The following is a 25,952-nucleotide window of genomic DNA, read 5'->3' as shown; positions in this document are numbered from 1 at the left end:
ATATATATATATATTGTTCATAAAATAGAAATAATTGCAAAAATAAAAATGCATTATTAATTTCTACATTAATCACTTTGATTTAAGATAAAATTGTTCGAATTCGTTCTAAAAACTCATGTAATAAATTGCGAAAAGTAATTTTTGTCACAATCAAGTCTAAATTTGAGAAGATAAAAGTTAATACTAGTTTGTATCAAGAAGAGATAAAGTGTTGCAATGGAGAGGTAGTTGCCTAGTTTGTGTTGCCTATGAACAAACATAATACTAAAATTTAGGAAATAAGATTAGAAAAGTATTAAAGTCATTGTTATATAACTAGAAGTACAATAATAATTTAAATATAATCTTATTGAATTATTAATTTAACCATTAATCAAAATTAGAGTTGTTAAAACGGGTCAGTCCAGCCCTACCCAGCTCAACCTCACGGGCCAAAGAATTTGATGGGCTAGGGCGGGCCGGCCCTTCATTTCAAAGGGCTGTAAAATGGTCAACCCGGTCCAACCCCAGAAGGGTCAAGGGCTGGGGCGGGCCGGTCTTTTTTTTTTTATGTCAAATCAATGTCACAAACAGTAACATTGTTTCAATAATTCTAAATAAAATCCAGCAATAAATATTTAAAGAAAATAATAATAATCTCTTAAGTAAATAATATCTGAAAAACAAACTAGTAAACTAAAGAACACTTCTAACTATAACTTTAGTTAGCAATACATAATTACTTAAAGTATTTTGTTAAATGAAATCAAGAAACTAATTAATTGTTCAAGCCATAAAACATTCTATCACATATAGTATAAATAGTGTTTACTATCCAAGTCTTATATTCAAAACTAAATAATAAAGAAATTCATGAGGTAAGCTCCTTAGAAAAACTCCACAAACACTTATTTAGGTTTTATAGTATTTTATTCTTATTTTTAATATTTATTTTAATTAAAATTAAATAATTTGACCCATGGATCGACCCCGCCCAGCCCCGATCAAGCCTCAAGGGCTAAGGGCCTAAAAGAGTTGGGCTTATAAGCCCCGATTTTAAACGGGCTTGTAAAATCATATCCCAACCCTGCCCCCAATAATGGGTTGGGTCGAGCCGGCCCCATGGGCTAAGCCCTTTTTGACGGCTCTACTAATACTATCCCAGCCCTATTTCAATAACGGGTTGGGTCGGGCCAACCCATGGGCTAAGCCCTTTTTTACCGCTCTAATCAAAATCATAAAATTGCATATGAAACGAATAACCCAATAAAATAAATTATACAAAATTGTCAAAAAATCATTAACTCAATAATCAATACCAATAAATCAATAATAATTTTTTTTTTTAAATTTAATTTTATCAATTGATTTAATTTTTGCACATCACTAAATAAGTTAGCCCCTCTCTCTCGTATGAAATTGAATTTACTCTAGTATATGTCAGTATTCGCCGTATTGAATTTTAACTAATTCAAATTGACGTGAAATTTCTTAAACCGATTAGAAAAGGTAAAATGTATGCAGAGCTTAGTAATATGATTAGATGCGGCCCCCAAATCTACGTCACAACAATACCAAACTTAAAAGAAAAACAAGAAAATCAACCATCAATCGTCATCATCACCTACTGCAATTTTATTTTTTTTCAAAATTCAAACAACTCTCTTTCCTTGTTCTTCCTCGATCCAATCATATACGGTAGCTTAAAGCTTAGCCATGTCATGGCTTGCTCGTTCCATAGCCAACACTCTCCGTCTCGACGACGATGAAGATAACGATAACGATAACGAAGACGGAGTAGAATTCAATCGCAACTCCCAAAACGACGTCGTAACACGTGCTGCCAACTCATCAACTGCTTCTCACGCCGTTGACGAAGATACATCCACCTACGAAGAAATCGATTTAGAAGAACGATCTAATAACGATTACCGTTCTGGTTCCGATGTTGATGATGAGGATAATCAGAATCGCGGCGTGAAGGAGGATTTGTCTGAACTGAAGGAAACCCTAACGCGTCAATTATGGGGAGTGGCTTCATTTCTAGCTCCACCACCTCCGCCATTACCGCCGGGGAAATCGGATCTGTTTGGTTTGGATGGGGACCGGATTGAGAATTCCGGATTGAGTGATGGATCCGAGGAGGAAGAGGGGGAATATATTGGGGATGGAGATGGTTATTTGGAGAATTCGGATGAAGTGGAGGAGGGTGAAAGTGATGCTGTTGGAGTGACAGAGGAAGTGTTAGCTTTTGCTACCAATATAGCTCATCATCCGGAGACTTGGTTGGATTTTCCGTTAGCTGATGAAGAGGAATTTGATGGTTCGTATATCTCTCTTGAGTTCTTCTAGTCATTTATGACATTTTTTGGTTTTGGCTGAAATGTTTATTAATTGTTTAGTTCTTACAAAACAGATGGTACATATATGAAATTTGATTAGGATGTGAGTTGTGTCTATTTCAGTAGCGGTACTACAGGACACTCTGGATGTTGCCCGGTTAGTTAGAGTCCTTATTGGAGAAGTTCCGATGAGCTCATGTTACACTTTATTGATTAGGGAGGGTGATCCTTTGGCTCATTTTAAGCCGTGAAAGAGAATTTAGGGCTAAGCATAGTCTAGTAGTGTTACTGATTGAGAATATAGGCAAGTAGTATCGAGTATATAGGACTTTCTCTTTTGTAGTATGGAAATTATGAAGTAGTAAACTTGATCTTCTAGACATGCTTGATAAGTGTAGCATCTGGTTTATTGTTGTTAATGAAAGTTAATTGCTTTGGTCTAATTGGGACTTATCAAATATCTAATTACGACATCCAATAATGTGCCTGGTCAGTCCTGATATGTGGGAATAGGAGTCAATCGATATTTAGTTGTGTCAGAGAAGCGTGTTATTCGAGAACTGTCGGAGTTTAAGTAAAGCCTGAATTTTGTTGTTGTCCGAGTAAAGTTACAGGAGTCAGTTTTAACTAGAACCTAAAACTTTTAGCTATTAAAGTTATTGAATTTATAACTAACCGTACAACTCATGTTATGCCAAACTTGTATCTATGTGCATAGTTCTTGTTTTGTTGCGAGTATTCTGTGTTGGCCCTTACAGAAGCTTAGCTCAAAGGTTTTATCGTCTTCTTTACGTGTAAGGACCTGAACTATACATGTGTCTGTGAGCTGATCAAGTTCTATCGCTGATGTTAAACACTTTATGCTTGATAGTATATGGTAATTAAATGAAATCATTCAATTCTCTTGCTCTAATAAACTGGAGGAAACTACCATGGCAGTCCTTGCACCCTGTCACCCACCCAAAACACACAAAAAATAGTTATAAAAATTAAAAAGAAATCCAAGAGAGAGAGAGAGAGGAAACTAAGGTGGGAGAAGTCCTCTTCCTCCTTCCTGGACTAGATTTCATAAGAATACTTGGAATTGTTGAAGTTATATCTGTGCTACTCCTACAAGTAAGCAAAAAAAGTATGTGCTGCACCTACAAGTAAGCAAAGAAAGTAGGGCCTAGGGAGACAGATGAATCAAAAGTACCTAGCATAGAGGAGTAACATGGTTCCTCGGGATGGTCTTCTCGAGGAAAGCATGAAGTGTGTAATTTGAATATAATGCAAAATTTAGCAGCAGAGATACCTCGCATAGCATAACAGGAAGTGATAATATCTTTCAATATCTGATAGTAGTTTCGAGCAATATATTTGCATTTTTAGAATTAACTTTCTTGATCCGTATTCTTGTGGCAACTTACATAAACAAAATTCTATCTAGAAGAGCAATCACTACAATCAATACAAGTGCACTCTGAATTTACAAGGAGCAACTTCTGTAATAGAAATCCAGTTCTTGCAATAAACCTCCAGCAACAATTTTCTAGAAAGGGAGAGAGAGTGTTATGGTCCCCAGATATGGATCTGGTTATGAAGCGTTGTAGTGTGAAATCTGAAGTTTTCTTCCTACGACTTATGGTGCTGTTCATTAAGAGAGAACTTGCAATCTCTTGAGTTAAAGTACTCAAAAACTGAAATTACCTATCTGCTTCTATTTCCTGGGATAAACATGTAGTTTAAATACAACACTTATAAGATAATTACCCCTAGAAACTAGGACATGACTTCGTAACGTTACTGGAATGAAAAACTGCACTATTACAGGAAAATAACTACTACTAAAAAGAAATAACTATTGTTGTAACTATTGGATGACTAAGGAGTGATAACATTACTCTCCTCCTTCAAATCGCGCTTGTCCTCAAGCATGAAGTGCGGAAATTTGTATTTCCCTCCTTCCCAGCAAACTCTTCCTCATCGTCTATAAAGTCAGTCCAGAATAATTTCTTGCATTGATGACCTCGGGTGAATGGTTCATCACAATTGAAACAAAGTTTCTTAAGTCGCATTTCCTCCATTTCAGATCTGGTTAGTTTCTTCACAAATATGGTATGTTGTTGAGGTGAGAAATTGGATTTGCCAACATCTAATGATTGCGAACAAATGGGTTGTTCCTTGCGTTCATAAAGCCGGGATAAACTCATCGCCGTAGCCAAATCTGGAGGAATATGCAACTCAACCTCAATTGCTATATAATCAATAAGACCATTGATATAAAGTTCATTTTTTGCGACTAAGTGAGTGTATCAGTACGCCGCAAAATTAACTGCTCAAACTTTTCTTGGTAATTTTCCATAGACCCGATTTGGCATAACTTAGCCAATTCTTCCAATTTCTGACTTTTGATTGGTGGCCCAAAGCGAAGGTTACATTGACGTTTGAATTCATCCCAAGATGGTTGAGGCATATCTATCTCTAGTTGAAGAAACCAAAGTTGTGCATTGCCTTCTAAATGAAAAGAAGCAAGCCCAACCTTTTCTTCTTCTAGAGTTTGTTGGTGTTGAAAGAAGTGTTACATTTGTTCAACCATCCCAAAGGGTGCTCTTGGCTATATAATTGTGGTAAATCCACCTTTGTATGTCGAGGAATGACGAAACTTCCTCCTACTTCTGATCCTGACCCTCCTGCTACTTTATTTTTTCCCTTCCAACCGCGATTCTGACTTGTATTTTCATTTGAATCAGAATCGACCTTAGAATTCTCTAAATCCTTTGCGAGTGCATCCAAACGAGCATTTATTGCTTCCTGTCCGGCCAAATTGGCTGCACGTTGTTCTTGGAACAAGTTCACCAATTGTGCTAGTTGATGTTGAATTTGTTCTCCCATAACCTGACTCTGGTACCAAGTTGTTATGGTCCTCGGATATGGATCTGGTTATGGGGTGCTGTAGTGTGAAATCTGAAGTTTTCCTCCTATGACCTATGGTGCTGGTTCATTAAGAGAGAACATGTAATCTCTTGAGTTAAAGTACTCAAAAACTGAAATTACTTTTCTGCTTCTATTCCTGAGACAAACGGATAGTTTGAATACAACACTTACAAGATAACTACCCCTAGAAACTAAGACATGACTTCTTAACATTACTGGAATGAAAAACTGCACTTTTACAGGAAAATAACTACTACTAAAAAGAAATAACTACTGCTGTAACTATTGGATGACTAAGGAATGATACAGAGAGAGAGGTGGGAGTTTGCTTCTGTTCGTGTAATACTTTCTTGTACTTTTTTGGCCAGCACTGTCCATTAAAAGAACTTGTTTGGGCACACCTGGGACATGGGTGTGGCCTTGTGTCACCGAAGAGGATGCAAATCTTGGAGTTTAGGTTTCAAATCCCGACACAGACAAAAAAACACTAGTTGATTTTTTTCTCATATGTCTAGTTTTCGTGGGAAGAGTTACTAGGTAAGTGTGCTGGTGCGAGTTAGCAGGTAGTTGGTGGAATTGTCGAGGTGCATATAAGTTGGTATAAACAAATAATGATTTATCTTGTGGTGTCAAAATGAGAAAAAGAATAAAAGAAGATATGATAACTTAGAAATGACTATTTTTAACGTTATTTTAGTCATAAAAAAAAATAACTTAGAAATGAAAGTGAAAAAAAAGAAGCCTTATAAACAATGTAAATAAAAACGAATGCTGACCCAAGTAAAGGCAGTATTCGGTGCAGATTGGGTACTTTGAATGAAAAGTGATGGCCCTCATTAACGTACTCCCTTGTTTTCTCCAATTGGTCAACCTTTTCACGAAGATTAATAAATTATTGAAGTAGAATTGGATGAATTTTCTTATTTGAGATTCGGTAGAAATATGACACTTTTAGAATTTGAAATGTGAAATTGGTCTCATATGAAATACACATTATATAACACTGTAATCCATGTTTAATGACATATTGAATGTGTTAAGACTGCGCCATTTAAGGGAAGAGGTCATTCTTCTTAGCCCTTAGGCGAACTAAAATAGAAGTAGGTCAACTAAAATTGGGAAAGGAGCTTATAGCACTCCTTAAGTTGATCATGCAGTTGTTTGAAATAATTAAAACATCAATGCAGTTACATATCATGCCATTGGTTGGATGGAGATTTTGTTTACTTCCAAAGATCAGGTAGTCAAGAAAAACCGCCTTTAGTAGATAGTTTTTGTACCTTCTTTTGTTTGTAGGAATTTGTATCTGTTACTTTCTAAATCACATAATAGGTGATAGAGTTGAGAGCTCAAGAACCACAGTTTTACTTCATTTTTGGCATGTGCATTTTTGTAAGTACCGTTGAAAGAAAATATTAAATTCATAGTTACAAACTTAATCTGACAAAAAATATCATATAAAAGTTTAAATTTGTATGGTTAAATGAATTTGTACTTTCAGTTTTGTGATCATTGTGTAAAATGTTACTCCCTCCATCACAATTTTTATGGCATTCTTCCTATTTTGGGACGTGTTTGACACCGTTTCATAATTAATATTAGTATATACAACTTGCACAGGTTCAAATTCAGCTAACTGTTCAACGTTTAGACTTTGATATGAGGTTTTCTCTATCAAACTCAGTAACTCTTTGTTACTTTCTAGCAATACTGATATAATTCACAAAACAAATTAACATGTTAAGCTGTATATCCACTCAATATTGTCAAAAAAAATGTGATGAGGGAAGGAGTTTCTGATATTATGTCTTTATTTACATTTTGAAATGTCATTATTAGTGTGCCATGTCAATTTGAATGGAGTTAATGCTTGGTAATCATGTAGCAAAGGAAGATAAGGTATCTATTGTATAATACTAGTCACTTAATGGTGATGATGGTGGGATCTTAAGGAGAAGATTTACGTTAATTGAGTTTCTCTCTCCTTTTTTTTAGATTTTGAGCTCTCTGAGGCCCAACTGAGGCATGCATATGCTGTTGAACGTCTAACGCCGAGACTAGCTGCTCTCAGATTCGAACTTTCTCCTACTCATTTGAGTGAAGGCTTCTTTTGGATGGTCTATTTTGTTCTGCTTTACTCAAGATTGAAAAAGCAGGACGCTGAGCTTTTGTCTACATCTCAGGTTTGTTAATATTGCGCTGCCTGCTTACAGAATCATCATTGCATTGTGTTACACAGTCATGATGAGAATATTTTTCCTTTTTTCGTGGGTAGAGGGAACTAATAATGGATAATCTGAAAGCAATTTCAGCGATACAACTTCTATATACAAGACCTTTGATTACATGAGCTTTCTAAGAACTAGTTTTATTTTGCCATTTCTTTAGCTTGTAGAGGCAAGGGCTATGTGGATGCAAGAGCTGCAAAAGAAAACAAAACCAGAGTCAGATTGGTTTGGCATAGGCACATTTCAAGCAAAAGAGAGCACATATTCACCACGTGGAGACTTTGAATCCAACTCATCTGAAGATGCTCACTCTAGATATTTTGTGCTCCCAAGAGTATTTGCTTTTGAACCTCCAAGTTGCCACACCACTTCTGACACTGAGACTGAGAAACACTCAATTGAAAATACAGAGATCCAATTTATTGACAAGGCAGTTATTGAAGAAGATGCTCCAAGCAAAATCATTGAAAAGGAGGTGGTAGCTGGTCCATCTTTTAAACCACCAGTGTTTGATTATGATGAGCATGAGGATGACTGGCTGAAAGACAACTCAGAGTTAGAGGGTTACACGGGTTCTACTATTGTGAATGAGGAGGATGTTTCGTTTAGTGATCTTGAAGATGATACTGATTATACAATGCCTATAAAACCTAAATCAGTGTCAATAAATCATAGCACAACACTTAATGTCTCGTGAGTTTATCTACAGCTGCCAGGAGATTCTTATTTAACTTAAGAGTGAACCCAGCCGCTTGTCAACCTCTGAGGAATCTGGAGCTCCTAGCAAAAAATGCTAACTCTCAATTTCTCCATGGTTCAGGCATGCTAGGCTGCATCTTAACCTGTTCTGGCTTGCAGAAGTTAGTACTTCATGAATGTGCAATGACCACTTCTCGTGGTTGTTACTAGTTGGCAGTCTCAATGTTAAAGGTTGGTCATCTCATCATCTCATCATCTCTTGAACCTCACGAATTCGATCACAAGATGCTTGCTTACTTGCACTGTATGGTGCAAGGCAATAAGCAACATTCATTTTATCCATCGCCTCCATTTTTTTGTGTGTTTTGAGGTCATAGCTTAATCATGACCTAGGGAGGGCATGGTAGCTAATTCTCGAAACAGTGTTTGTATTTGTACATATGAATGACCGTGCCCTGTTACAAGGCAACGGATATAGTGGGGTGTCATATAAGGAAAAGTGTGACATCTCTCCCCTGTGAAAGGAATATTTTTTGCAATTGCACATTGAAGAATATCCCAATTTGGCATGTTCATCTTTCCTCAATCTTCTTGAAATGCATCTGTAGGCCTCCTCTTCTTACTTACTATAAGGGTGTAACTGTGAGTGAGAAGAGAATGAAACCTTTTTCATGTCTCTGTTGCTTTTATCTATTATTCCTTCAAATTGGTAATACATAAGAATTACACGGTTTATCGGAAACAACTCCTTTTACCTTCACAAGGTAGGGGTACCCCTCTCCAGACCCCCCTTGTGGGGTAATGTTGTTTGTTATTGTAAGAATCACTGTTTGCATTTCATTATACTGAATGTTCTCAGTTCTCACTATCCAAAATTCCTTCTGTGATTTATACTTGTGATGTAAAGAATCGTCAACCAGAGCAAGTTTAAACTGAGTCAAGCATACAAATTGTATTATATGATGAGAGGGGGTTGCTCGGATGGTAAGCACTCCTCACTTCCAACCCGAAGGTTGCGAGTTTGAGTCACCAAGGGAGCAAAAAGTGTGGGAGCTCCTAGGGAGGTTAAAAAAAAAATTGTATTATACAATAGCGGTTACACAGATTCTGCATTGGAAAAACAGCATAGATTAAAAGTAGTAGTATTTGTTTCATAATTTTTTTCAAAATTTCAGGTTTATATGTGTCGTAACGAGGATATATACACAAAATTAGTGAAAATATATGCCAATTTCACTTTGGGTTTGAGAGCCATGTAATCGGTGACCATTCAACACCTTTTGGAGACATTTTTAGTCTGTAGTCTGTACTAGTGAATAAAAGCTCTCTCCTCCATCTCTCACCCCTCCTATCAAGCAAGAAGGAAGCAATTCTTTCGTCGAGTCAGGCTCTATTTATTATTATGATAAATCAGTAATAGATAAAGTGAAAAAGAAAATCAGTGATTGGAAATTGTAAACATTAAAGAAAATACTGTAAACATTAAAATAAGTTGACAATTCTCTTTATTAAATTAAAGTAAAATAAATTGAAGTTTCTAGGAAATTGTACTCATTTGTCTATTTGGTACAAGGAAATTGCATCCTATAGGGATTGTATTTTTTGTATAATTTCTAAAAGGATCTACTCAATTTGACATTATATGAATCTAGTTCGAATTTGTTCAAGAAAGTAACCAAAGTATACTTGGACACGTCAAACGAATTGGGATGGATCGAAATTTACGGGAATCAAACGTTGTACCTCTTTTTCCTGACAGCGGTGGTGTTCGAGCCAATTTTCACTCTACTAATTCCACGAGATATTTGTCACCTCCCATCAGGGACATACACCAAGTAACTTTATACACTAGTTAGCATAGATGTAAAGAATCACTTACTTGTGTTCCTGTAAATGATACAATACGATAAATTATAGTAGTATAATAATATGTAACGACCATTCAAACAAAAATGTAAGAAGTGAGTCAAGTAAAAAATACTCCCTCTGTCCCTAATAACTTGTCCACTTTTCCTTTTATAGTTGTCCCTAATTACTTGTCCATTTTGACAAATCAAGAAAGGGCAATTTTTTTTTACCATTATACCTTCAATTAAATGACTAATTACTTTGAAAAATGTAGAACTTTTCATCTACTTCATAATTAATAGGGGTAAAATGATAAACTCACTATGTCATTATTATTTTCTTAATATGTATGTCAATTCAAAAGTGGAGAAGTAATTAGGGATATACATGGACGGTGGAAGTAAAAGTCTCCAAGTAACGTATTAATGACTCGAAAATTTCGAGCTTATAAAGAAAGTAGGTAAGTTCTTCATTGCACTTCCATTTTTATGTAAAAAAGTTATTGTACTTTATTTTCCTAGTACAAAAATAGCTAATTTCTCCATCACTTTTGGTTGTTGGAGTTCATTTAATTCTTGTAACTTTTTGTGAGGTTACCGATTGACTAAAAATGAATTCTCGTAATTAATAGTTTGGCAGAAGCATAGTACTTTTGATCCGAATCTTGCATTTGTACTAAAAATTTGATCAATAATACATATAAATAATATAGTTTATTTCAAAACCCAACAAATTAATAGTATTTGTCTATACGTTTGTTAAGTATAACCTTTTTTGGACTTCGATTCCAGTTCTTTTTAAATCTTCTAACAACCCATAAATAATTTTTTTTTATCACGTGTGAATTTATTTTAATATTTTTTCCTTTTGGTATGTTTGTTTAAAAAAAAAAAGTAACAGAGAGATCCGAAATCTATTATGTCATCTAACTAAAAATTTGCTGATATAAGCAATGAACAAAAGAACCAATCAGAATTCAAGCAATAAAAAAAATATGAATAGTTGGAATTTCAAAAGTGAAATAATTTAATTTTAATTGACATGCAATCACTATTTTTTTTTAAAAACAATTTACACATGTGAAAAATTATCTAAAAAGTATAGTAGTTTGTAATTCAAGGTTTTTAAAAGATATAAAAAAAATTATTATTTTTTTAAAAACAATTTACACATTTGAAAAACTATCTAAAAAGTATAGTAGTTTGTAATTCAAGGTTTTTAAAAGATATAAAAAAATTACGATCAAAACAAAGATTTCTTTAAATAATTTTTTAAAAGAAAATATCATATAAATTTAGATAGACGGAAAGAACATTATTGAATTGTGTATTTATAATATTATATTATATTCCTATTCTTATTCTAAGTAGACTTGTATATACTATTCTTATTTCTTCTTCTTCTTTTTATAGCTTCCCAATCCGGTGTTCGATACCCATATTGAAGCCTGATTAATCGGGACTCACGCCAGAAAGTCTCATATTAGAATAAAACGCTCCTAACAAAGACAACTCCATGCCTAGAGGAACTCAAACTTACTCCAACTTCCGATGAAGGATGAATTACTACTTATATCTATTCTCTCCACCACAACCCTTATTGATTACTCCCTCCATCCCATTTTATATGTCATTCCTTTCTATAAATAGCTGCACCACACTACTTGTCATTTTATAAAATTTAAGCATAAATTACCATATTTACCTATTATACCCTTGATAATTTAGTTAATTAATCTTGAAAATGTATTCATCATTTATTATAAAGTTCGACTTAAGAAAACATTAAATAAGGATAGAAGTGTAAAGTTACATCATTTCTTAATGCAAGTGCAAAGTAAAAATGTGACATATAAAATGGGACGGAGGGACTACCATTCTTATTCTATTTCTATTCGAACATTAAAGTCACGTGGATGTCACGTGCAAATATTGCCGTCTTGGTAGTTAAAAAGCCGCTGCTCCTACGGATATTCCACAACCCAAAAAAAACAGATAAAATTTCCCATAATTTTCCTCTAAAAAAATTCCTAAAAATCTCTTTCCTTTTCCTACCAAAAATATAATTTCCACACAATTCCCTTCATATTTTTTTTTCCCATTATTTCTGGACTGAATTAAATTTCTTATTAACAAACAAACAAAAATCCCTCTCAGCACTTTGCTTGGTCAATCTAAACAGCCACTCAACTTCTCCCATTTTCCCTTCTTTTTACAATCGTCACAGGTTAGTTTCCTTAACGACCATTTCAATATTTTTCTGCAAATCAATTGAAAAATCATTGCTATATTCAATTGGCCATTGATTTTTCAATTGTGTCAGAAAAAAAACGAAACCCTAGGTTCCTCGATCTTCGAAATTCATGTTTATATCAATATTCTCAATTGTGGGTATCTTTAAAGATTCAATTTTCCACTGTGGGGTTTCCTTAATTTGAGCTATAGGGAGTTTTCTTGGGTTTTTATTAGTGGGGTTTGCTTAGTATTGTATAAAGTTTCAATCTTTAGATGGATCTTGAGGTGTTGAAGAAAAGTTTGAACTTTGGTCAGAAGAAGAGGAAGTGGATAATTCTTCTTGGATTAGTTGGTTTATCTAGTTATGGTGCATATAGGGTGTATCATATGCCTTCTGTGGTGAAGAGAAGGAGGAGGGTTATGAGGTTGTTGGGAGCTTTTATGTCAATGGCTGAAATGGTTTCTGATTCATCTGAAGCTGTTAGTGTTGTGTCTAAGGATTTAAAGGAGTTTTTGCAGTCTGATTCTGATGAACTTCCTAGGAGTTTGAGGCAGTTATCTAAAATTGCAAGATCTGAGGAATTTACCAATTCTGTGGTTAAGGTTTCCCAGGCTCTAACAGTTGGGATTTTAAGGGGATATGGGGGTGAAAGTAAGGGGGAGATTGAGGAGGTGGGTAGTTCAAGTATTGTTGATAAGGTTATGGATAGAATGATGAGTACTGTTGGGACTGGGTTTGTTTCTGTTGTTGTTGGTAGTTTTGCTAGGAACTTGGTTTTGGGTTTCTATCCGAACAGTGGGTCGGATGAGGGGTTGAATGGGAATTACCAATCTGGGGTCTCATATATGAAGTCGAATTCATCAGAAGTGCCTAGATGGGTAGATGTGGTTTGTGCTGATAGATGTAAACTAATGATTGCTGATTGTATCCAGACATTTGTGAGCACTGCAGTTGCTGTTTACCTTGATAAAACAATGCATATAAACGTATATGATGATTTGTTTTCTGGGTTGACCAATCCGAAGAATCAAGCTAATGTGAAGGACTTTCTAGTTTCTGTTTGTAATGGGGCTGTTGAAACACTAGTGAAGACATCTCATCAAGTGATGACAGCTTCGGGATCTGATTCTGATTTGAGTTTGAACTCTGCTTGTTCCATAGTTGATCAAAGTGAATATTTGACTCAAGCAAGTGAGAAGGCACTTGAGCAAGTGCCTCCAAGAAAGATTAAAGATACGAAACAACCGATTGATCTACAAAGTAATGGATGGCTGACTAGTGTGTCATCAACATTGGCAGTTCCAAGCAATAGGAGGTTTGTACTTGATGTGACTGGCAGGGTGACATTTGAAACCGTTAGATCCATCGTGGAGTTTTTCACTTGGAAGATATCAGAGAACTTGAAAAGAAGTGTTAATGTCGTCCATGAAGAAGTTATGGAGAGAGGGCTGGATGTCATTACTCATATCAATGCTAAATCTTATGTAATTCTGACAGTATGCCTTGCATTATTTTTACATATCCTTGGCAGTACTCAAGCTTTATTGCCTGCCTAAAAGTTAGTGATCTCCTTAGATCAATCGTATTAGAAGCTTATAAGTTCTGTAGTCTGGGAAATATGTACATCCATTTGTCATACCTACTATTGAAGGACATTTTATCTACATTTTATCCTTTATGCTGTTGAATTCTCTAGAGAAGATGCTTTTATCTTTCAGATGCACATGTTCACTTGATATTGGAAGTATTTGATCTTCATTATCTGATCAAATAATGTAAATGCTCATGTTACTCTCAGACTTTCCTTTGCTTCAGTTATCGTACTATTTGTTGTTGCTACTGTTCTCTTCTTTAGATTCTTCGCTACTGTATTTGCTTTACATACTTTATTTTCTTAAATGTTTTACTTGAGCCGAGGGTCTATCGGAAAAGTCTTTCGGAAACTGCCTCAATACCTCCATGAGGTAGTGGGATTTCACTGGGATATGTTGTTGTTGTTGTTGAGGGTCTATCAGAAACAACCCTCTAGCTTCACAAGGTAGGACACTTGTGAGATTACACTGGGTATGCTATTGTTTGTTGTTGTAGTATTTTGGAGAGTACAATCTGGTCAATATATTTTTCTGTTGCTCCTGTGATACTATTTTGTGAAAACCTGAAGTTGTTGCTCATTTTGTTGGTACCTATTACTACACATTTACCATCCTTTTCAAATTCAATTAAGGAGAATGATGCATGGACATCGGGTAGTTTGCCCTCACATCATATTAGTTATGAAGATGTGATTGCTTTTAGAGTTTTCTATATGGTTGGTGTTCTTGTGCTTGGTCTCAAGATATTTTTTCCCTTCCTTTTTCTTTTCTTTGGGAAGGGAACTCAGTGTAAGTTTACATTGTTGAGGATATCAAATGTCGTTTTGCATGAATGACTTTAACTCTCATTGTTGTTTTACTGTACTTCTCTTGATATCCTTCATTGTTTACTACTTCATTACTAGCATGAAGGCTACCGAGTTTAACCTTTGGAGTCGAATAGATCTTTATCTCTTATCTGCATCAAGCCTTTGTACAATCTGGTGACTCCTTAATTAGCAATTTGGATTGTGAAATTTCAAACATATGAGACTGCCATATCTTCCGTCATCTAACAAAGAAGGAACTGATGGGCAGTCTTTTCTCGTTGATATAATTGTTTTGTTTCATAACAATCTGGAAAGATGTTATAATACATGACGTATACTTCTAGTTTAAACTTTAGAGCAACCTAATCTTTGGTTATTTTCTCCATTGCTGGAATTGGTAAAAATCGGAAACCTTGTTCATCGTGATTTTTGTTCATGACATTATTGCTTTAATGCATCTTATGGCTGCAGTTACCTCTTCCTCTCTCTCTCTCTTGTTGTCCGCCAGGAAGCTAAACGGAGTTGATACATTGAACAATCATTCATTATATGTGAACTCATAGATTCTGCTGTCTCTTAAAGAAGAAGATTCTGAAGTGTTTATTGTTTTACCAAAAGATTTGGAACACAGCAGAATGAACAAACGTGAACGAGTGTGAGTTTCATTGCCTCAATATGATCGGTGCTCCTTTTCTTCTGGTGACATTTCTACTACAAGATCAGTTACAGCATTTGCTGCTCCTTATCAAGCATGAAATTGCACATATAGCAAGGTTCGCCTTCATTACCAAGTTTCTTGCTCTGTTAATAGTGCTAACTGCTAACATAGAGTTTCATGTTCTTCCACTGTGGTTAATATATCCCATGTATTTCGAATATGTTACAGTGATGTAAATTAAAGCTTCTTCTCCCGATGTTGTTTCTAAGAACAATGAACCGAAGATAATGTTAATACAGAAAAGGGTACGACAAAGAGATCAAATAAACTCTAATCCGGTTGGTGAAATTGAACATGATGTAGATGCATTTAAGCAGGACATAGCAATCTCATTGTTGTTCTCTTCATGTATTCTTAATGTTGTGTTGTCATCACGAAACAATTATGCTAAATATTTTGTGCCTATCTTCATTAGTTTCAATCGACTCTAGTTTTATGAGACTATTAAATGGATTTTGGCCTAACTCAGTCTCAAAAGCTAGCTTGTACGGTCTGATGTGGGACATTCTCATCAGGGACTTACTAGCTGTCCTTTTCTAATCTTGAATCAACCAGTTAAAGTATGAAAAGAATGTGGACAACAAAATGTTAAACTGGAGACAATGGTCTCCTCAAAGTCAGTCTTAGATCAGGAATTTTGGATGTTTCCAACAAAGGTATGTGAGTTCACACACATAATAAAATCTTTTTCAGTAGGAAATTAAGTGCATGACCAAAGATTCTAGTTCATGCAAACTGCTAAGTTTTTTGGATTTAGGGTATATATTATGTAGATTAGGAAAATGTTTTTCAACCTATTTTCTTGTGTTCGTTAGCTTAGCAATTTTATTTTATTTTATCTAAAATCATTTGTATATAATCTAGATATATACTATGGGGATAAGGTAAGGGTGTCAAAATCAAACGCAGCCTGTACTACCCGTTTAAGTTTAGCCCGTCCAATGTCCATTCATTAGCTCAACCCATTTTCAACCCAGACCATTAAAAATTGGGTTGATATGTAATCCAAATCGGCTCATGAGCAATCTTGTCAAAATATTTTTAAAAAACTTTTTTCTTCAATTTGATATGTTATATATAGTCATAATAATTTTACAGGTACTAACAATAAAAATAAAACAATTAAGCTTTGTAAAAATTGAGTTGGGTTGGATCTGACCCGTTATATAACCTATTACCTCGCCCATTTCGGCCCAACACATTTTGACCCAAGCAAATTTGATTGGATTAGATCTTGATCCGATTGTTATTTTAATCCATTATGATCCTCCCCAATTTGACCCAACTCGCTTGATTGCCACCCAGATATCATTAATATAGAATATTAATGGATAGGATACCATACCATTAATATAGAATATTAATGGATAGAATATTAATGGTTGGACTTGTCATTTTAAATTATTGAAATAGTAGACAGCTCATTGTCTTCAAGGTGACAAAAAAATAATCAAGATATCATAATTCGTATTAATTACAGTAACATAAGTTTGAATTCTGATAATTCTCTTATGATTATTTGTGTTTGACCAAGATTTCAAAAGTGTTTATCAGGAATCTGGTCAAAGGCTACATTATTTAAAAGAATTAAGTTTTTTTTTAAAAAATAAATAAATCATATGACTTATTGCCCTATAATTAGCAGAAAAAATAACACTTTTGTTCTTAAAACGGGATTATTTTCCCCTTTTTGTCTTTCAGCCGTGAAATATAACTTGTGATATATTATTATACGAAAAAATAAACTAATATCTCACCAAAAAAATAAAATAGGAGAGACAAAACAAGGACACCAAATAACAGAGAAACTAGGCAGAAGTATTTTTATTCTTTTTATTATTACTATCAACTGCCATTACAACCCCTTTCATAGTTAATTAATACTATATATACTAATTAAAAGGGGATTAAAAATTTAAAACACATAAAAAGTTCTTAATTAATTCATGGATGATTGTTATTAATAGTTTGAGTATAAATATAATCAAGATGAGCAGCCAGTGTCCTCCTCTTCAAACACTCTTCTTCCTCCACTCCTTCACATTTTTCTTCTTTAATTTCAACTTTCCCTTCACTTGCAACCTGCACATAAAAATAATTAATCAACTTGGTGTGACTTGCAGAATCCCGCGAACCATCAACTCTTAAAATACAAGTTACATTCAAAGTCATTAGATCGAGGGCACATATGTTTCAACATTACACGTAACTTACCTTTAATTTCAAATTATTTGGAAACAATAATTTCAAATTATTTGGAAACAATAATACATATCGATTAAGCATATCATGTCCATATAGTAGGACTGAATCATTCAATATACATAAATGAAATTTCATTCACATCCATATTCTTCTATATATAGAGAGAGAGATGAAATTATCATTTTTAGACTAGTTTTACGATAGTTGTCAACATACGTATAAATACAACAACAACATATCCAATTTTGAAAAGATAGAGTGCACACAGATCTTACCTGAATTTTGGGGTTGAGCACAGAAAAAGAATCAGGACGAACAGCAAATGTGAGAGTATTGAAGCAAAGAAGAAATGCCACAACAAAAATAGTGCACAATTTTGACATGTTTTCCTATTTTCCCAACAACAAAGAAATTGAATTATTCTTATTTTTTGAATTATTTTAAAGATGGTACAAGAGAATTTATAGGGGGGAAAGGGGGATCATTTACTATAAATATGGTCAAGATTTTATTGGATTTTGATAATTAAATTGTTGACGTGTTGATAAGGACAAATTGATAACTAATTACCATAAATTGGTTAGAAAGTAGAGGTAGTAACCAAATTTGTACATGCCACAAATGTGTAGCTAATTAATGAATTCTAAATTAAGAAAATATTTGGTGATCACATATGAGTATTCAATTTAATTCTTAATTAAGAACAACCTTATCTTCTTTTTTTGGTCAAACTTTAATTACAAAGGAATTACTACTTGACCACAATTTTAGTAAATCAAGAATCTTGGTTTATTAATTGATAGATTTTTTCTCTAAATGAAAATGTAAGTTTTGTTTTTTATTTATTTGGTTTTATTTTCACCTAATTAAAAAGAAAAATCGAGAAAACTACACGTTTAGAATTTGAACTTGTGATATGCAATTTGAATTGCATCTCATAGTCCATGTTTATTTGGAAAAAATATATGATAAATTGGACTATTTTATCATGCAAAGAATTCTGATTATTAGTTTAAATATATGTTATGAGATGATTTTGTAGTTGCTTAAATTTTAATGGGAATGATTTAAAATATTCAATCTATTGTGTTACGACGCGTTTGATACTATAAAAGGAGAGAAGTCGGGACAATTGAATTGATTCATGCTAAATTAGAAGCGCCGTCTAGAAATTAAAGTGGTATCATTCAATATATTTTCACGTAAAATTTAAATATCATGCAGAAAAATATGATAATCAAAACTTGTTATGACATGAAGATACAACTAGTATAAATGTACACCATGAGATAACTTAGTTGTTGCTTAAATTTTAGCACGATTGATTAAAATCATTCAATCTATTGTGTTACAACACGTTTGAGTTTATAAAAGGAGAAAAGTCGACACAGTTGCATTGATTCTGGTTGTAGCAATCAGAAGCGTCGTCTAGAAAATGATATCATTTGATCAATATCTTTTCACGTTAAATTTAAACAATGTGCAGAAAAATATGATAATCGACTTTTTATGACATGAAGATACAATTAGTTTAAATGTATGTTTAGTCTAAATGCACGTCATGAGATTTAGCCGTTGCATAAATTTTAGCGGGAATAATTTAAAACATTCAACCTATTGAGTAACGACGCGTTTGAGTTTATAAAAGGAGAGAATTCATCAGAAGTGTCAGAAAGTGATATCATTCGATATCTTTTCACGTAAAATTTAAATATCATATAAAAAAAATGACAATTAGACCTTTTCATGACGTGAAGATACAATTAGTTTAAATGTACGTCATGAGATAACTTAGTTGTTGAATACATATTAGTGAGAATGATTTAAAACATTCTAACCTATTGTGTTACGACACGTTCACGCCTATAAAAGAAAAGAAGTCGGCACAATTACACGGATTCTCATTGTGGCAAATCATAAGTGTCGTCTAAAAAAATGGTATCATTCAATATCGTTTTACGTAAAACATTTAAACATCATGAAAAAAATATGATAATCAAGCTTTTCTATGATATGAAGAATTACAATTAGCTTAAACGTGTTTGGATTGGCTTTAAAAAAATAACTTTTAAGTCAAAAATAAAAAGTCAAAACTTAAATGACTTTTAAGTCAAAAAAATAAAAAATAGGAGAGACTTATTTTTTATTTTTGACTTATTTTAAGTCACTTTTACCTTGTCAAACACTTTCTATCTTATTTTAAGTCATTTTGGACTTATTGTAAGTTGCAGTATTTTTATAGGGCAAACTACATAAATCCCACTAATTTAGATTCTAATTACTAGAATTCACGATAGTTTCAAAAATTACTTCTTATACCACATTTCTTCCTTTGGATACACGTATCATTACTCACCAGATACATGTATCACACGGTTCTAAAAATCGAGATACATGTTTAATTAATTCATGGACAATTAATTCTGAAAATATTAATCAAATCCCTTAATATAAGGCGGAAATCAAGGAGTGTATCTATGTTTAATTAATTTTATTTTATTACTCTTTGAAATAATAAATTCATTAATATTATTAATAAAAGATAAAAACATGTATATCTTGGTTATGAAATTTGATTAATTTCAACTTATTACTCTTAAAATAATAAATTCATTAATTTGATGTATCTATTATCAATATATGATGTATCTAATAAAATTAACACTTAGATACATGATTGTACGGTATCTAGTATTAATTTCATGTATCTATTTACATGATCTAATATTAAACTCATGTATCTAGTATTAATTTGATGTATCAAGTATCAATTTAATATATTATATCAAAAAATATGTATCTCGAATACACATTGGTAACCAGATACATCTAATTATGTGTATCTAAATATGAAATGTAACTGAAACACATGAATTTAGGAACAAATCACGATTGTAGAGTATTTGTCATATCATTAATCCAAATTAATATTCAAAATTAATACACAAGAAAAATTAGATACATGCATATTTAATAAGATACACTGATAAAAACTAGATACATATAATTGTATCTCAATTATGTGTCAGATACATCAATAATATGTCAAAAAGACGCGTAAATCTCCACTTATTGAAACTTTCCGATTACGTTCATGGTTGGTCAGGGCATCTCACCGTGGAGGTGTTTGCTTCACTTTTTAATTTATCGATGTTGCTCATTGCTTGCTGCACTTAGATCCAACTGACCTCTGTCAGATCTACCGAAAATCCAACATGAACACTCCTCCAATTGGGCCTTTCGACCTCTTAATCGCCTTTGTCGTTGATGCGATCTTCGGATAGTAACAATTTGAAAACGAAAAGTTATAGATTAATTATATGAATATGCATTGATACATTTAATTTAAAGAGGGTAAGAAACAAGAAATTGATGAATAACTTGTACATAACTTCTGGTTGATTGCGGCAGAAACAATTTTAGGCTTAAAAATCTTGACTAAACGTTAATTAGCAGGGGTGGGAGAGATATTGATAGGGTTGGAGATTGGTTGTTATTAAAACATTAAATGTGGAATTTAAATATAAAGATAATTAATCAATCCTAATTTTAAGAGATGTGGGTTTTTTGCTTGTATATTTAAAATATATTGTATAAAATATTAAAAGTGGAAATATATGTAATTATTTGAAAGTAGAGGTAAAATTAGTATATATGGTAATGATATATGTCTAGTTAGGTAGTTTTTCCTTTTTTATATTTGTCAAACACTTCCAGAAGTCAAAAACTAACTTAAAAATAAGTTTGACCAACTTTTAAACCAATTCAAAGTTTCAAACACCCTCTTAATCATTACTTAAATTTTAGCGGGAATAATTTAAAACATTCGACAGAATTGCATTGATTCTTACTATAACAAATTAAAAGCATCGCCTAAAAAGTAGTGTAATTTAATATCGTCGTAGGTAAATATTGAAAATATTGATGTAAATTTTGTGAGAATTTGTACATGTATTACTAATATGTGAATAATATTCAAATTTGATGCAAGTTACCATATCTTAACAATCATTCTTATAAGTTATGGTTCAATGTTCAATTTCTATTTTTCCTTATTATGAATTTTAAGCCTCATTCTAATTTATGAATGTTTCTAGATGATCTTTTTATAGTACAAAAATAAGGTTGTTGAACACTTCACTCACTTCATGTGACATATGCTTTACAAAATAATAAGTAAATAAGAGGTTTGTAGTAGTACCAATCATCCCCCAACCTCTTCCCCTGCATTGATCTTTACTAGTTTTTGCAACATGTATATGTTCTTGGTTTTTAGTGTGTTATTCATTTTGTTTGTTTCAGATTTGACTCGACATGAAATTTAAGATTTTTTTAAAAAAATAAGTCATATGAGATGTTGGCTGTAAAGAGTTAGATTAAATAAAAAAAATTGACATTTTTTCGAAAACAGATTAAAAAGAGAAAAGTAAGACAAATAGATTAAAATGGAAAGAATTTTTATTTTGCTCTCTATCTCTCTCTTCTATAATATCATGACCATGAGGATACAAATACATTGAATTATTTTGCAGATTCCGAAACCAATTGTGAAGTGCATAAATTATTATTTTTTATAACTTTTTATATGGACAAAGGAAAAATTATCTAAATATACAATGTTGGTTTGTTAGCATTTTAATATTAATATTTTAATATATTAATTTGCTTTATTTGGAGTTACAAAAATGCTGAATGCTTCAGCAGTTAATGGGCACTTATCATTGCTGCCGTTGGTAGTCATTTGTGACTAATTACTCACTTTGGTTAATCACTGTGCATATGTATTATTGCCATTATTTGGTGGTTACAAAAAGGTCTATTGGAGGTTACTTGCTGGACACAAGAAAAACGTTCCAGAGAACGTTGGTTCAACAATTTTGGCCAGCATCTTCAATGTGAATGTTACCCCTCACTTTATTTCATTCTTTAATCCTCCATTATACATTGTAACCTATGTAACTCCTGAGGCCATTATCTTCACTATTTATCTTTCTATTCATTGCTAGGAAGACTTCTTCTAGTATAAATAGTGATGGTCTTCATTTGGTTTGAGACACACAACACACAAGGAAAATATAGAGTGCATAAAGTTTGTCAAAAAGAGAGTTCTTATTAATTGAAGGGAAGTGTTCTTTTTTGTGGAGCTTTGGACTCAACTCTTGTCCAGAGTTGTTGAGTTATACTTTGTGAAAACTGTTGTATCCTGGAGGGGGCAAGTCAAGAAGGACTACTGCTGGACCGGTAGAAAACATTTACTGCAGTGGGCTTGAATCTCCTTAAAGAGAGCGAGATATCCGTGCCTCAGCCTAAAGAGATTTTATTTCTTCATTTTTATTTTCAATTGTAATCTTGTATTTTTTGTTATCTTGTAAGTTTTTCACTAACATACAATGTATTTTATCATAATCTCTAAAATTTCCTATCATTTAAAAAATTTCAAAAATCCCCTCTCGGATACATCCTATCTCTCTCGGATACATCCCTCCCCTCTCTGATACATCCCTTCCCCCTCGGATACATCCTTCCCTTCTATATACATCCCTCCCCCATGTATCCAGATGTCCTATCCCCTCTCTGATACATCTCTCCCCTATGTATCTGGATGTTTGCTGATGTATCCGGAAGTCCAGTGATATTTTCGGAATCCATAAATTTTAAGGAATTCTTATAATTAAAAATATAGTAGGAAAATAATGTAATTAGCTTTCAACACTATAAAATTTATGTAAATTATACTAATATAAATAGGAACCTCAAAAGGGGCTATTTGAGAAAATCAGCCCAGACCATTTTATAAGGCCCGATAAAAGTATATATGGAGTACTATTGTCTATTCATATTCTCTTTTGGATAATTTGCAAAAATATCCTTAAAGGTGAGCTTGAGAATTGTTGACTCCACTATTGGATAAAATTTTAAGTGTAACAAGTTTTCACTTTTGATCTTGAAAGTTTGTCCACGTGAACTTGAATTGTCAACTCTCTACTTGTCTAATGGACAAAATTTTAAGTGTAACAAGTTTTCACTTTTGATGGTGAAGGTTTCTCTACGAGACAACTCGAGATTAAAAATTAAAGATTATCTATTTTCAAAGTTGTTGGATCCTATTCTCTTTACACCTTGGGTTTAAAATTGATAATTGGCCAATTCTGTAAAGCATACCAAGAATGGATCAACAACAAATTTAGACTTTGAATCCATATAATTGGCTGAACTGCACCAATAGCCACTTTAACGTTGTTATTTAAAAGGGAAGAGGTACGAGTACCTTTCTAGACTATGACCGAAATCTCAGAGACACACCTTAACTAAACTAAAGTCCTATTACCCCCCCCCCCCCCCGAACCCATTTTTTTTGTAATTTAGTTACACCTTTTTGACTTATGTGGTATCCAAATATCTCCCACGCGCCTCAACTAGATGGAGTCACGGAGTGTGCCATGTAAGCCAAAAGGTGTACAAAATTACAAAAAAAATGAGTTTGAGGGGTAATAGGACCTTAATTTAGTTAGGTCATAGGTGTGTCTCTGAGATTTTGGTCATAGTCTAAGGAGGTATACTTGTCCATTATCCCTATTTAAAACTCAGTTACTTTAAGTAACTAAAATTAACCCACTACTTTTGTTATTTTTGTCTTGAATTCTATGAAACATAGTTATGTTCGATTTTTTGAAGTAGATTTAGGAAACTCATTGTCCTTCTTGTAGGTCCGGGATAAACATTAGTACTAAACTTATTTTATTTTTTCGAAAGTGTAAACAAATTTGTAAAGTATTAAGGAGCGAGTAAAGAGAAAAACTGAACAACTAATATAGAATGGAGAGTATATAATTTGAATTTACAGTTGGAAAAGAGAGGAAAATTCTATTGTTTGTTTTTTAAAGGACGGGACTTATCAACAAAAGAAAATATCCAATGTAGGCCAGGTTAGTGTCTAATTATTTTAAAGGCCAACGAGAGGGCTATTACTAATTACTATTATGAATTATAATTAATGATGAATGCATCTTTACACATTTGGGTTTCATAATTGCATTTGAACATGCCAAGGCCTAGCTCTACTCTACTGTCCATATTCTCACAATTATTATTATTTTCATGTCTTTATTATTTTATATTGTGAGAGGGATGTGCCATATTTTATTAAATATAGTTCTACTATTAAATTGTGATATTTGACTAAGCACAAAAAACAAAAGGACTTAACATATTGAACCATGTTTGATTTAATGAAGTACAAAAACAAAGATCAAGATAAGCATGTTTAATTCTTAATTAATGAAAATTTGCAAATTTTCATATCTTTTCTTTAAGTAGAGTTAACCTATTGAGTCATGACTAAATGACTATATCTATTAATTTGATATTCAAATTTGATAGAGATTGAATTTGAGCATGAACGGTTGAATGTTCACAAATTTTCAAGATGACGTTTCACCATTTAATTATTATGTGTTATCTGTATTTGTATTGTTACTTTATAATTAAGAGGATAATATACTTTTAAAGATAGATCAATATAATTATAACATACTTCTTATATAAATGGATCAACAACACATATTTTATTAATGAAGGTCAAATGTATCGTTGAGTCATATATCACAAATTCATTATGTGGTATTTTAAATATAAATTATAGAGAGCCTCCTTAATCCTTTTTGTCACTTATATTTTTACAATTTTAAAAATAGAGATGAGGTCTAAATAGTAACCTAAAAAGGAAATATTTTTGTAAATCAACCCTTAATTTGGATGTTGAACTACGTATATGACCCATATGTGCTAAAGTTAGTAAACATTTATCCCTTAATGTGTCTCACACCAAATACCAATATTCCTTCTTCGTGTGTTTCGTCAAAAAAATCAAAAGAGTAAAATAAAATAAAATACTCCCCGTTTAAAAAAGAATGATCTAGTTTGACTTGATCCATAATTTAAGAAAATAAAGAAAACTCTTTAATTTTATGGTTCTAAATTACAATTATTTCAAATGTACCAAAATGTTCTCTAATTTTGTGGCCTTAAGTGTCACGAGAAAAGCTAAAATTAAAGTGTTTCAAAAAAGAAAAGGGTCATTTTTTAAAAAACGAACTAAAAAAAGAAAGGAGGTAATTATTTTTTTTAAAACGGAAAGAGTAGCTAAAGATGAAAAAGAGCATGCGTAAATATTAAAATTGTAATGATGATTGATGAACATGTAACAACTAAAATGTTCCTTTTTAATTTTAAAAAAATCTTCAAAGGCAAAAACAAATTATAAAAAGCTACCTTTGTCATCCACTCTCTTCCTAATTCCTCTCTCACTCTCTCTACAACATTTTCTCTCTCTAAAATCATGGCAGCTACAACCACCACTAGGTGTGGCAGGGTTTTCC

The 25,952-nt window shown here is 32.8% G+C and overlaps 3 protein-coding genes across 4 annotated transcripts in view; all 3 read left to right on the top strand.

Moving 5' to 3' along the window:
* Positions 1 to 1,580: 1,580 nt before the first annotated feature.
* On the top strand, positions 1,581 to 8,878 carry LOC102584656 (uncharacterized). Its single transcript, XM_006356785.2, has 3 exons — positions 1,581 to 2,305; positions 7,236 to 7,423; positions 7,629 to 8,878. Exons 1-3 carry the CDS (start codon positions 1,699 to 1,701, stop codon positions 8,163 to 8,165), a joined length of 1,332 nt encoding a protein of 443 aa, XP_006356847.1. The 5' UTR covers positions 1,581 to 1,698; the 3' UTR covers positions 8,166 to 8,878.
* A 3,217-nt stretch (positions 8,879 to 12,095) lies between these two features.
* On the top strand, positions 12,096 to 14,047 carry LOC102584313 (protein PHLOEM PROTEIN 2-LIKE A10). Its single transcript, XM_006356784.2, has one exon. It carries the CDS (start codon positions 12,523 to 12,525, stop codon positions 13,804 to 13,806), a length of 1,284 nt encoding a protein of 427 aa, XP_006356846.1. The 5' UTR covers positions 12,096 to 12,522; the 3' UTR covers positions 13,807 to 14,047.
* An 11,800-nt stretch (positions 14,048 to 25,847) lies between these two features.
* Positions 25,848 to 25,952, top strand: part of LOC107062455 (uncharacterized) — an 813-nt gene continuing 708 nt past the window's right edge. Inside the window, exon 1 of one of the 2 annotated variants that reach the window (XM_015313109.1) lies at positions 25,848 to 25,935. In XM_015313109.1, the coding sequence (XP_015168595.1) occupies positions 25,913 to 25,935 (23 nt within the window). In that variant the 5' untranslated portion in view covers positions 25,848 to 25,912. The remainder of the gene's footprint in view (positions 25,936 to 25,952) is intronic. The other variant, XM_015313110.1, reaches the window with a different exon arrangement.

Source organism: Solanum tuberosum, unplaced genomic scaffold (genome assembly GCF_000226075.1).
Source record: "Solanum tuberosum cultivar DM 1-3 516 R44 unplaced genomic scaffold, SolTub_3.0 scf00226, whole genome shotgun sequence".
Classification (NCBI taxonomy): domain Eukaryota; kingdom Viridiplantae; phylum Streptophyta; class Magnoliopsida; order Solanales; family Solanaceae; genus Solanum; species Solanum tuberosum.
This window is presented reverse-complemented; position numbering and strand designations above follow the sequence as displayed.

Excerpts from the sequence above, each read along its gene's own strand:
- LOC102584656 (XM_006356785.2), top strand. The coding sequence starts at position 1,699 with ATGTCATGGCTTGCTCGTTCCATAGCCAACACTCTCCGTCTCGACGAC. Across the intron at positions 2,306-7,235 it reads TGATGAAGAGGAATTTGATG|ATTTTGAGCTCTCTGAGGCC; the intron begins GTTCGTATATCT and ends CCTTTTTTTTAG. Across the intron at positions 7,424-7,628 it reads AGCTTTTGTCTACATCTCAG|CTTGTAGAGGCAAGGGCTAT; the intron begins GTTTGTTAATAT and ends CCATTTCTTTAG.
- LOC102584313 (XM_006356784.2), top strand. The coding sequence starts at position 12,523 with ATGGATCTTGAGGTGTTGAAGAAAAGTTTGAACTTTGGTCAGAAGAAG.